This window comes from Megalobrama amblycephala, linkage group LG15, assembly GCF_018812025.1.
Source record: "Megalobrama amblycephala isolate DHTTF-2021 linkage group LG15, ASM1881202v1, whole genome shotgun sequence".
NCBI lineage: Eukaryota > Metazoa > Chordata > Actinopteri > Cypriniformes > Xenocyprididae > Megalobrama > Megalobrama amblycephala.
Genome location: NC_063058.1, coordinates 25822352 through 25835540, shown reverse-complemented (window position 1 = coordinate 25835540; position 13189 = coordinate 25822352). Strand labels below are relative to the sequence as shown.

The 13189-nt window shown below is 46.6% G+C and overlaps 1 protein-coding gene across 2 annotated transcripts; it reads left to right on the top strand.

The window, feature by feature from the left end:
* The first annotated feature begins 1049 nt into the window (after positions 1 to 1049).
* Positions 1050 to 12919, top strand: LOC125247701 (extracellular calcium-sensing receptor-like). Of its 2 annotated transcripts, none has more exons than XM_048159145.1 (6): positions 1050 to 1340; positions 1444 to 1732; positions 1830 to 2585; positions 2688 to 2915; positions 10708 to 10831; positions 11074 to 12919. In XM_048159145.1, the coding sequence occupies exons 1-6, from the start codon at positions 1132 to 1134 to the stop codon at positions 11976 to 11978; spliced, it is 2511 nt and encodes an 836-aa protein (XP_048015102.1). In that variant the 5' UTR covers positions 1050 to 1131; the 3' UTR covers positions 11979 to 12919. The 2 variants fall into 2 exon arrangements, with proteins under 2 accessions (XP_048015102.1, XP_048015103.1); XM_048159146.1 differs by having other exon boundaries at positions 1051 to 1248.
* Positions 12920 to 13189: the final 270 nt, after the last annotated feature.

The window sequence follows — 13189 nt, the reverse complement described above, 5'->3', positions numbered from 1 at the left end:
TGCATATGCGGCTGCCTATCTAGATGATATTATTATCTATAGTAATGACTGGCAGCGGCATATGCAGCATTTAAGGGCCGTCCTGAGATCGCTGAGAGGGGCTGGGCTCACGGAAAACCCGAAGAAGTGTGCAATTGGGCGCGTGGAGGTAAGGTATCTGGGCTTCTACTTGGGGCATGGGCAGGTGCGTCCCCAAATTGACAAGACAGCAGCGATTGCGACCTGTCCACGCCCCAGGTCGGGCTGGTCGGGTTAGACAGTTCCTCGGGCTGGCGGGATATTATAGAAGGTTTGTACCTAATTATTAGGCCCTCACCAGCTTGTTGACTGATCTGACTAAAAAGGATGCACCAGATATGGTCCAGTGGACGGAGCTGTGCCAGCAGGTCTTTACCCAGATGAAGGCTGCTCTATGTGGCAGGCCATTACTTCACTCTCCTGACTTTTCTCTCCCTTTTCTGTTGCAGACTGACGCGTCGGACAGGGGGCTGGGTGCTGTCCTGTCCCAGGAGATAGAGGGTGAGGAGCAGCCGGTGCTGTACATTAGCCGTAAGCTCTCTAAAAGAGAAGCTAAGTACAGCACCGTAGAAAAAGAGTGTTTGGCTATTAGGTGGGCCGTCCTCACCCTCCGCTATTATCTCCTGGGACGGGAATTCACTCTCTGTTTGGACCACGCTCCCCTGCAGTGGCTTTTTAATTGCTGGGGTCAACTTGACCATAGTGGGGGAAAAATGTTGCTAGATTTGAGGGTAATAAGAGGGTTAAGAAATTCATTATTGTTTGATTTATTTATTTATTTATTTATTTACATAGTTAGTTATGTTAATTTATTGGAATAAATAGTTGAAGGTCATCTTTGACAAATGTCAGTCTGGACCAAAAAGACACATTATTTTTTTTTATATATCACAGTATATTTTTACAGTAATAACTGATTATTTGAATATTCACAGTTTTAAAATTTAATACCTTTTAATGGCTTAAATCAGACTCTATCATAATAGCCTGACTCTATTCTGCCATGTCCATTGGCTGCATTCATAGTCAGTCACCCATATTGTTTGTATAAAAGCAATGCAAATGTTGAATTAAGCCATTTGCATTTGGCCACTGTTGAACTCAGTCTTTCGGATGTCTGTCTTTCTTTGCACACTGCTGCTTATCTTTCAACTTCATGCAAAGGCAGAAAAGCATCTTTGCCGAATGATGGGGGACCCGAAGTACCCGTTGCTATCCAAGGATGGAGACGTAAATATTGGAGCACTTTTTCCAATCCACAACATAGAGACATTACCTTCATTTCAGTTTAAACAAAAACCTCAGCTTTTTTCATGCTCAAGGTTTTTTACTTCAAAATCTATTTTAGAGTCATAATAGTAGATAATGCAAATAATCCATATTGTTTAACCTTCTGTTTTTTTATTTTTTTATTTATTATTATAGTGTGAGTCTGAGAGATTTTCGAATGGCTCAAATCATGATCTTTGCCATTGAGGAGATTAACAGAAGTGAACGTTTGCTCCCAAATGTTTCTATTGGCTACCGAATTTATGATACCTGTGGTTCAGTGCTATCTTCTATGGGTGCAAATATAGCTTTAATGAATGGTCAAGAATTTGCATCAGGGGACAGATGCAATGGACAGTCTCCTATTCATGCTATCATAGGAGAAACGGAGTCATCTAACACAGTCATTCTGTCCAGAACTACAGGACCTTTTAAAATTCCAGTGGTAAGGAGCAAAAACTTTTTTTTTTAAATTTTTAATTTTTTTTTTTTTTTACATAAATACTGATATCTGTTTCACTGTTTACTATGCCTTTTTTCAGATAAGTCCCTCAGCCTCATGTGAATGTCTCAGTAATAGAAAAGATTACCCCTATTTCTTCAGGACTATCGCTAGTGATTACCACCAGAGCAGAGCACTAGCATACATAATCAAATACTTTGACTGGTCTTGGGTGGGAGCTGTGAACAGTGACAACGATTATGGAAACTATGGAATGGCAATATTTCTGAATACAGCCAAGAAGGAGGGGATTTGTGTGGAGTACTCTGTAAAATTCCAAAGAACAGAGCCTGAAAAACTCAAAAATGTGGTAACCACAATAAAAAAAGGCACTGCGAAAGTAATTGTCGCATTTCTAACCAATTTTGAAATGAACAATCTACTTGATCAATTAATTATTCAGAACATTACAGGCCTTCAAGTAATTGGTGTGGAGGCATGGATAACAGAAAACAGTATGGTCATTCCAAACAGTTTTCATGTGCTGGGAGGATCATTGGGGTTTGCAGTGAAAAAAAACAATATTGAAGGTTTTGCAGATTATGTCATAAAAGAATTCTGGGACACAGCTTTTCCATGCTCACAGACTGAGGGGAATTATTCTCAATATGAATTAATTTGCAATGCATATCAAGATCTCCTTGTGTTGAAAAGTGACAATGAAGATGTGCCTGAACAAAGATATGCAAGCAATGTTTACAAATCAGTTTATGCTGTGGCTCATTCACTACACAATCTACTAAAGTGCAAAGAAAAAGACGGTTGTGAAACAGACCTGAAAATACAACCAGAGCAGGTAATAACATTGAAAAATAATAAATACATAGAGTTATAGACAGAAAGGGAGAAAACAAGAGGGTTTACCATTTTGTACCTGAAAATAACTTTTTCTCAATAGGTGGTTGAGGCTCTAAAAAAGGTAAATTTCACCATAAAGATGGGAGATTATGTGTGGTTTGACAGCACTGGTGCAGTTGTAGCCCAATATGAAGTTGTTAACTGGCAGCAGGACTCTAATGGATCAATCATGTTTAAACCAGTGGGATACTATGATGCCTCACTGGCCCCTGGCCAACAAATCATGCTCAACACTGACAACATAATCTGGGCTGGAGGACAACTGGAGGTAAAAGGCAGTAACATGTTAATCCTAGAGGGTTGGTTGAAAGTTTGGAAACAAAATGTCAAAACACTTGAACTGGCCTAAATAAGGGATATAAATAAAGGGTAACACTTTACAATAAGGTTCATTAGTTAAACATTAGTTAATGCATTAACTAACATGAACTAACCATGAGCAATACATTTGTTACTGTATTTACTAATCTTTGTTAACATTAGTTAAAGGGATAGTTCACCCAAAAATTACAATTTGATGTTTATCTCCTTACCCCCAGGGCATCCAAGATGTAGGTGACTTTGTTTCTTCAGTAGAACACAAATGATGATTTTTAACTCCAACCGTTTACGTCTGTCAGTCGTATAATGCATGTCAATGGCAACACAATCTATAAGAGTCAAAAAACATGCACAGACAAATCCAAATTAAACCCTGCGGCTCGTGACGACATATTGATGTCCTAAGACACAAAACAATCGGTTTGTGTGAGAAACCGAACAGTATTTATATCATTTTTTACCTCTAAAACACCACTATGTCCAACTGCCTCTGGTTAGTGAGGTCTGAACGCGCTCTGACAATGGAAGTGATGTCTTGTACTCATTGAAGTATAAGCGCGAGAGATCACTTCCGTCATCAGAACACGTTTTCAGACCTTACCAACCGGATGCTGAGTGCAGTTCATTATTAGTTCATGTTAACTAATGTAGTTAACTAATGTTAACTAATGAACCTTATTGTAATGTGTTACCAAATAAAGAGTTAATTTGCAAAAACAGATAACTCAATTCTCATAAAAGTAATTCCAAGTAATATCAATCAAACTGCAGTTGTTGTTTTTTTTTAAGTGATAATAACTCTAAAAATACAGGTAACTTACAAAATTAAAGTTCATTGAAAGTATGTTTTTTTATATATTAATGTTTGTTTGTTTAGCAAAAGCAGATAACTCCAACAGTTGTTTATTGGCAAAAGCAGATAACTCTAAATGTCATGTTTCAGAGTTAAACAAAACCAAGTAATTGCTTTGTAATTGCATTTAAAACACTAAAACACACATGTGGACGTACACGCACACTCATACACTAACAGATGGGTGGACACACATACACATACACACACACACACAGAGAGAGAGAGAGATGCATGCGCGCACGTTCTCACACACACAAACGCAAAAGGACAATTGACAACCAAGAGTTCAGTATGTAAGACGTGTATGGTGTACAAGGTGTTGCAGGCGTCGAAATTATAAATCCTTGATCACTTTCAAGGGTGCTTGACGGTTTCTAATGTAAAATGTGAACTCGCAATGCCTTGACAATGGACAATACTGCTTTTGTGACAAAATGGATTTAGGGTTTAGAACATGCTTTATGTGGACAATAATGCACGGCAGATTATTATTTTTTTTTACTTGCCGTTTATTGGTTTTTGCAAATAAAGCATACAAATGAAGCTTGAAGGATATCACATTAGAAAGGTATTTTAACAGTGCCCATTGCTCAAAGCTTTGCATCTGTTCAAATCCAGGACAGAAACTTTGGTTCCCTTTCGATACTCTCACTCATACTGCGTATGGGGAAAAGCTCCTTTTTCCTCCTCGCTGAAGCCTTTTTCAATAGCGCAGTGTAACTGCACGTCTATTGGCTCAAAGGAATGAAACTCTTTGAACCAATGACGGCGCGGTGTAGTCGCGCGAGCCTATGGCGAAACAGCGCGGCAACAATCCCGCCAAAACGGGCGTGGCTTATGGCTATATAAGCCGGTGTTTCGCCATGGGATTCAGTTCTCTCTCCTTCAGCGACGACTATGCTTCGCTGGATTCCTGCTGATCGCCTTCGCCGCTGGAACGAGCTCTCTCTCCGCCGTAGAAGAGGCTTCGCAGAGGACAGCTGAAGACCGCCGCCTGCTCCCGCCGGCGCCACCGCAGACTGCCGCCCAGAGCGCAGCTCTCGACGCTGCCGCGAGCTTCGAGTTTAGCTCTCAGCGAGTCTCCTGCTGCCATCCGGCGAGCTTTTAAAGTGCCTTCAAGCGGTTCTACCGCCGCTGCTAAAGAGCTCCTTCCGCGGTCTATACCGCTCTAAAAGAGCCCACCCAAGCGCCCTTTTAACGGCGGCGGCGTTGTTTTAAATGCCACACCATGCTTGTGGCACCTGCAGAGCCCCTCTGCAGGACGACGACGGCCACGGTGAGTGCGTCGGATGTCTGGGCAAGCCCCATGCAGCAGCTGCGCTCACCGAGACTTCATGCCCGCACTGCGAGTGCATGAATCTCGCTTCTCTCCGCGCTCGGATCACTTTCTTCACTGAAAGCGGCTCCGCCTCCCACGCCTTCCCGTCTTATTCCTCCCGCGAGCCGGCCAGGAAGAGACAGCGAGGCAGAGGAGCTCAGCGCCCCTGAGTTGGGGGAGCTTACACCGGCCCAGCGCCCGCCTACCTCTCCCTCTCCCGCGAGAGAGCCGTCCTCTTCGCACGCCCGGAGCAGCGTCCCTCAGCGGAAGCGAGTGACCTCGTCTCCTTCGGCGGCTCGGAGGATGAGCAGCTCAACGACTCCATGCCGCTCGCAGCATCTGAAACGGAGGAGTGGGTCGGCGAGGAGGAGCCCGCCCCCCTGCCGTCACTAGAGCCCATTGACTCCAGGCCAGGAACGGATGCCGAATTACTCCGCATCCTCTCCAAGGCCGTCGAGGAGCTCGACCTAGAATGGGCCGCACCTGAAGAGCCGACTCGCAGTAGGCTGGACGAGTGGTATCTGCCGGGGCCCCCGCCAGACCCCTCGCCAGCGATCTGCGCCCTTCTTTCCTGAGGTCCACGCGGAGCTCACGAAGTCATGGCGCGCTCCCTACTCCGCCCGCCTTCGCACTTCTTCACCCGCGGCTCTCACCTCGGTTGACAGCTCACGTGAGAAGGGCTACGAGCAGATGCCGCCGCTGGACGAGGCCATGGCCGCTCACCTCTGCCCGCCCGTGGCCGTGGGCTGGAAAAGCAAGAGGGCCCCTCCCTCCAAACCCTGCCGTACGACCTCCGCCATTGCCGGCCGAGCGTACTCCTCAGCGGGACAAGCTGCATCAGCGCTCCACACGATGGCCATCCTTCAAGTCTTCCAGGCCAAACTCCTCCGTACCCTGGACGAGTCTGGAATCGACGCGCCGGCCTTCTGTGACCTACGCAGTGCCACTGACCTGGCCCTGCGCGCCATGAAGACCACGGCCCAAGCCATAGGAAGGTCCATGGCCAACTTGGTTGTGTTGGAGCGCCATCTCTGGCTCAACCTCACAGAGATTAAGGAAGCAGACAAGATGGCCTTCTTGGACGCCCCTGTCTCACCCTCAGGTCTCTTCGGGCCAGCTGTATAAGGGTTCACCGAGCGCTTCTCTGCTGCGCAGAAATCGTCCCAAGCAATGCGACATTTCTTGCCAAAGCACTCCAGCTCTTCATCCGCTGCAAGTCAGTCCAAACCTGCGCCGACCCAGCTCCAGAGCAAACCCGCCCCTTCCGCATCTCAAGCAGCGCCACCTAAGGAGCAGCGCCAGCGAGCCCGCCCTGCGAAGCGCTCCACGCTCCCGAGACGCCAGGGTCCCCGGCCTACGATAGTGCTGGACCCGAAGCCTCCGGCGTCTTCCTGATCAAGTAGGAAGAAAGAGGATGGGGTCAGGTCTCGCCACGGCCGGACCACCCCAAAAGCTCTCTCGCACGCATTCCCCGCCACCTCGCTTAGTTCCGGGTGTTGGGAATCATCGGGTTACGTGCCCTGGGCCCACAGAGGTTGCGCCCACACAAACCGCCGTTTTAATGGTGAACCCAATATTTATAAATTCCCGAAAAGAGAGCAAATTTCCTCATCCTGTAACGACGATGCAAAGACCCTGCACAGCGGTCTGTCACCGGACGCTATTCAGCCCCTGGTCACACGGGTCGAGGCCTGGCAAGCCATCCCCAGAGTGTCACAGTGGGTCATCGGGACCATATCCCGCGGCTACTCCCTGCAGTTCGCCCGAAGGCCCGTGCGCTTCATCGGTGTGGTCACCACTTCAGTCAAAGCGGACGACGCGCATGTCCTCCGTGCAGAAGTGACGTCTCTGTTACAGAAGGGAGCCATAGAAATTGTTCCCCCAGCAGAGAGCGAGTCGGGCTTCTACAGCCGCTACTTTGTTGTCCCCAAGAAAGATGGCGGTCTCAGACCCATCTTAGATCTCAGGCTTCTGAACCTCTCCCTCATGAGACGGAAGTTCAGAATGCTAACGTTGAAGCAGATCCTCGCGCAGATCCGCCCCGAGGACTGGTTCTTCTCACTGGACCTGAAAGACGCATACTTTCACATCCAGATAGCCCCCCACCACAGGCGATTCTTGAGATTCGCCTTCGAGGGTGTGGCCTATCAATACAAGGTCCTGCCCTTCGGGCTGTCTCTAGCTCCCCGCACGTTTACCAAGTGCATGGACTTGGCGCTTCTCCCTCTGAGGGAGATGGGAATCCGAGTTTTGAATTACCTCGACGACTGGCTCATACTGGCCCAGTCTCGTACCGAGCTAGAACACCACAGATCCGTGCTCCTCAGCCACCTTCAGTGCCTGGGACTCAGGGTCAATTTTGCCAAGAGCTCGCTGCTCCCCAGCCAACGTATCACGTTCCTGGGCGCAGTCTTCGACTCAGTCCATATGAGGGCTGTAGTCTCTCCAAAGCGCGCTCTGACGATTCAGAAGCTCTCGACATCGATCAGGAACAATGTCCGTTACCCTCTGAAGTCCTTCCAGAGGATGCTGGGACTGATGGCTTCCACCTCCCCGGTACTGCAGCTCGGCCTCCTCCGAATGCGGCCTCTGCAATACTGGCTGAAACTCAGGGTTCCACTGCATGCTTGGCGGCTTGGCCGCTTCTTAGTCAGGGTCAATCAGGTCTGTGTCACAGCTCTGAGACCTTGGACAGACCACAGCTGGTTCAAGCGTGGAGTTCCCCTTCAGGCGGTGTCAAGAAGGAAGGTGCTCTCGACGGACGCCTCCAACACGGATTGGGGAGCCGTTTTCGAGGGCAGACCGGCCTTCGGCTCGTGGACCCATGAGCAGAGCCATCTGCACATCAACTGCCTCGAGATGCTGGCAGTAGAACGCGCCCAGGCCGCGTTCCAGAAGTTCCTGAAAGGACACCACGTCCTGGTCCAGTCAGACAGCATGACGGTCGTGTCATATATAAACCACCAGGGAGGCCTGTCGTCCAGCCACCTTTGTGCCCTGACAAAGCGCCTCCTCGAATGGGCAGCGCCCAGGCTACGGTCGCTCAAAGCGACGCATATACCTGGGAAATCGAACCTAGGGGCAGACATGCTGTCACGGAGCAATGTCCCCTCGGACGAGTGGATGCTCCATCCCCAGACGGTACAAAAGATATGGGAGATCTTCGGGAAGGCAGAGGTAGACCTCTTTGCCTCAGAAAACAGCTCTCACTGCCCAACCTTCTTTTCAAAGGAAATGGATGCGCTGGCCCACGACTGGCCCAGGCTCCTCCTGTATGCCTTTCCACCGATCACGATGATTCCTTGCATTATCAGACGGATCAGGGAAGACAGACACAGAGTCCTCCTGGTGGCCCCACTCTGGAGGACCCAAATCTGGTCCTCTGAGCTGTTCAGGCTCTCCACGAGAGCCCCATGGCCAATCCCCCTGAGATGAGACCTCCTCTCTCAGGCAAACAGGACGATCTGGCACCCCCAGCCCGAGCTATGGGCTCTGCACCTGTGGTCCCTCGATGGGAGCCGATAGGTCTCCCCGGGAACATTCTGCACACATTTCTCAAGCTAGAGCTCTGTCTACCAGGCGTCTCTATGCTCAGAAATGGTCGGTCTTCGTTGACTGGTGCTCAACGCGCAGCGTCGACCCTGTGGAGAGTGACATATCTCAGATACTGTCTTTCCTCCAAGAACGGCTGGACAGAGGTCTCACCCCTTCCACGCTCAAGGTCTACGTTGCAGCCATTGGAGCGTTTCACGCCCCTATCGCTGACCAGACGGTGGGCAGAAACGGCCTCATTGTCCGTTTCCTAAGAGGTGCTAGGCGTCTTAACCCCCCTAGACCACTTACCGTTCCCTCTTGAGACCTCTCCACTGTCCTTGCAGCCCTCAAAGGTCCGCCCTTTGAGCCGCTGCGGTCAGCTGATCTCCGGCCCTTAACGCTCAAAACCACTCTGCTACTCGCACTGGCATCGGTTAAGCGTGTCGGCAACCTGCAGGCCCTCTCTGTGAGCCCTGCATGCCTTGAGTTCGGGCCCAACGACTCTAAGGTCGTTCTGAAACCCAGACATGGCTATATCCCCAAGGTGCTCTCGACCCCGTTCAGAGCACAGATCATTTCCCTCTCAGCGCTACCTCCTTCTTTGGATGAGCGAGAGGTGCAATTGCTCTGCCCTGTCAGGGCACTGAGGGTCTATATTGAGCGGTCCGAGCCGTTCAGGCAATCGGACCAGCTCTTTGTCTGCTTTGGAGGCTGCACCAAGGGGTCTCCGGTCTCAAAGCAACGCCTCTCGTGTTGGATAGTCGACGCGATTGCTCTATGCTACTCCTCTATGGGCCTGAACTGCCCCATAAGAGTAAGAGCCCATTCCACTAGAGGCATGGCCTCATCCTGGGCGTGGTCTAGTGGCGTTTCTCTCAAAGACATCTGTGACGCGGCCGGCTGGTCCTCGCCGTCCACTTTTGTCAGGTTTTACAACTTGGACATCCCGACCTTACATGCTCGGGTCCTCTCGGTGTGATACGACGGCCTCTTCGAGCCTTACGTATCCTCTGGGCCCCCTCGCACCCATGATATGTTTTTGTCGTTCCCTGTCGTGGCACGGCGTGATTGTATTCGTTCCCCATACACAGTATGAGTGAGAGTATCGAAAGGGAACGTACTCTGTTACGTACGTAACCTCGGTTCCCTGAGATACGGGAACAAGTACTGCGTTTTATGCCGTGCCTCGACACTGCGGCTCAGTGTCGTTGCTTCAGTCGAGTTTTAACTGAATCCCATGGCGAAACACCAGCTTATATAGCCATAAGCCACGCCCGTTTTGGCGGGCTTGTTGGCGCGCTGTTTCGCCATAGGCTCGCGCGACTACGCCGCGCCGTCATTGGTTCAAAGAGTTTCATTCCTTTGAGCCAATAGACGTGCAGTTACACTGCGCTATTGAAAAAGGCTTCAGCGAGGAGGAAAAAGGAGCTTTTCCTCATACGCAATACTCGTTCCCGTATCTCAGGGAACCTAGGTTACGTACATAACCGAGTACGTTTCCCACACACAAAACCTTTTAGGCCTGCAGATGTATGCTCTATGATTCCACTTTTGAAAGAAGCTAAAATGACTTACATCACCAAGAATAAACTGAATATCAGAAAAGAAAAAATGCATTATTCTTGGTGTAAAAAGGAAAATAGTTTACTTTATTTTGGTCTAAATTGTATACAGTGCATTTATATTGTTTACTGGCAGTGGAAATTCAGAGCTAAGAGGCCAAGTAATAATGAGGTTTGATCAAATGTACAAAAGCAACAGCAGAAGACATTACTTAGCAAGTTGTGAACAAAAGGACATTACTACAGTAGTAATGGTATTGAATTTCTGTAATAGCTCTTAGAAATGAATTTCATTCTAAAAATATTTTCACTGTCCATGAGCATGTCTCCCATTGCACATTGGCATCAATTAACATTGCAGTTATGTAATACTTTTCTCAAATATTGACAAATTAACAAAAAAATGACAAATATTTTTATTTTGCAAATTAAGTTTAGATAATTGTGGACAGTGTATTCTTCAATGTAGAAGCCAAGGTCTGTGTGCAGTGAGAGCTGTCCTCCAGGCACTAGGAAAGCTGCACAGAAAGGAAGACCTGTCTGCTGTTATGACTGTATTCCATGTGCAGACGGAGAAATCAGTAATGAGACAGGTAATTTTCAGACTCTATATCTATCTATCTATCTATCTATCTATCTATCTATCTATCTATCTATCTATCTATCTATCTATCTATCTATCTATCTATCTCTTAGTTTCAAATAAAAAATTGTTATTTCCCTTTTGTCTTTCCCTTCTTTTGCAGTTTAGGTATGCAATGTCTTAGCAAAGAGTTCATAAATAAAATAATTTTCCTTTTGTTTGTAACTATATTCATCACAATTTTCTTTCCAGATTCAAATAACTGCAAGCAGTGTCCAATGGAATATTGGTCTAATGCTGAGAAAAATAAATGTGTGTTAAAGGCTGTCGAATTTTTGTCATTCACAGAACTTATGGGTATAGTTCTAGTCTTTTTCTCACTGTTCGGAGTAGGCTTAACTGTAATGGTGGCCATCCTGTTTTACAACAAGAAGAACACCCCCATAGTTAAAGCCAACAATTCAGAGCTGAGCTTCCTGCTGCTCTTCTCATTGATTCTTTGTTTTCTCTGTTCACTTACTTTCATTGGTCAGCCCACTGAGTGGTCCTGTATGTTGCGTCACACAGCGTTTGGGATCACTTTTGTCCTCTGTATCTCCTGTGTTCTGGGTAAAACAATAGTGGTGTTAATGGCCTTCAGGGCTACACTTCCAGGAAGTAATATCATGAAATGGTTTGGGCCCGCACAACAACGACTCAGTGTTCTTGTATTTACACTTGTACAGGTTTTTATCTCTGTGCTATGGCTAACAATATCTCCTCCATTTCCCTACAAAAATATGAAATATTACAAAGAAAAGATCATTCTTGAGTGCAGTCTTGGTTCTACTGTAGGTTTCTCTGCTGTTTTGGGTTATATTGGCTTACTGGCTGTCTTGTGCTTCATGATGGCTTTTCTGGCTCGCACACTGCCTGATAAATTCAATGAAGCCAAATTCATCACATTCAGTATGCTCATATTCTGTGCTGTATGGATCACATTTATCCCATCTTATGTCAGTTCTCCCGGAAAATTTACTGTAGCTGTAGAGATATTTGCCATTTTAGCTTCAAGCTTTGGTTTACTATTCTGCATATTTGCACCAAAATGTTATATAATCATGTGTAAGCCTGAACAAAATACAAAGCAGCATATGATGGGAAAGTTTAACAAATAAACTGATTTAAATGAACTTTTTCAATGCTATATATGTGGACAAAGCCATAACAATTTAAACGTACAAAGTAGCTCTGTAGGAAGTATGTGGTCAATGAGCTTGTGTCAGTCACCATGTTCTGTATGTTGCCGGTTTTCATGTTGCTAGGAATTTAGGATAATTTCTGACATTTCATACTGATGGCTGTTGTAATGGCATTTTTATGGTGGTATCTTAATTGTTGTAATATGTGTAAAACAGAGCTGTTCCTTGCAGTTTTACAGATATAGTGTTAAAATTGGTTCTTTTCATTGGAAGAGATTGCAGCAGATAGTAGCCTAAATAATCTTTTATTTAAATGAAAAACTTCACTGACAAATGTTTATTGCTTGTGTGTATCTCTTTTACCCATCTAAAAGCGCACTAGATATTTGGATTTGTAGTGCAAATATATGGGAAAAAATATCTGGCCAAATATATTTCAAATATATGGTAAATATATGTTGTTGTCACGGTCACCGCCTGCCCCTGTCAGTTCCCGGACTACACTTCCCACAATCCTCCCTGTCAGTCCCATGTTCACGACACACCAATCACCTGTTGCCACATCCACCCTAGCACACCACACTGATCACCACACCCAGCTGCAGCTCATTAACAGGACTATAAAGGACTTCCAAACACACCACCTCACCGCGAAGTATTGTTAACATCCCGTTGCAATTTCTGAGTGTTATTCCCTGTTTGCCTGTCTGTTCCCGACCTTGTCTGTTTTCCCGTTTTGATTCCCTGCCGCCGGCCCCTGGACCCTTTGGATTGTTTATTGTTCTCTGGTTTTGTGATTGCTATCTGCCTGCCTTTTGACCCACCGCCTGTACCCTGACTACGACCCTGCCTGTCCTTTGCTGTTCCTGTTTGCCCCGATTGACTCTGCCTGTACGACCATTCTCACTGTAAATAAAATGCTGCATTTGGATCTCCTGCCTGAGCCTCCCTTTCATGACAGTTGTAAGCAGTGAAGTTAGATGAAATATATTTTTGAAAGTGATAATATATTTTATTTCAACCTTCACATACCAAAATATTTCTAAATCTAGTAGCCTACAGTTTGACAAAATGCAAATGTGGATGGAACATATCCTAGTAGCGATCAAAAATAGATTTTGTATCCATCATTTAAAATGTGTTAGAACAATTTTAAACCCTTATAGAGAATCCACATGAATTTACCA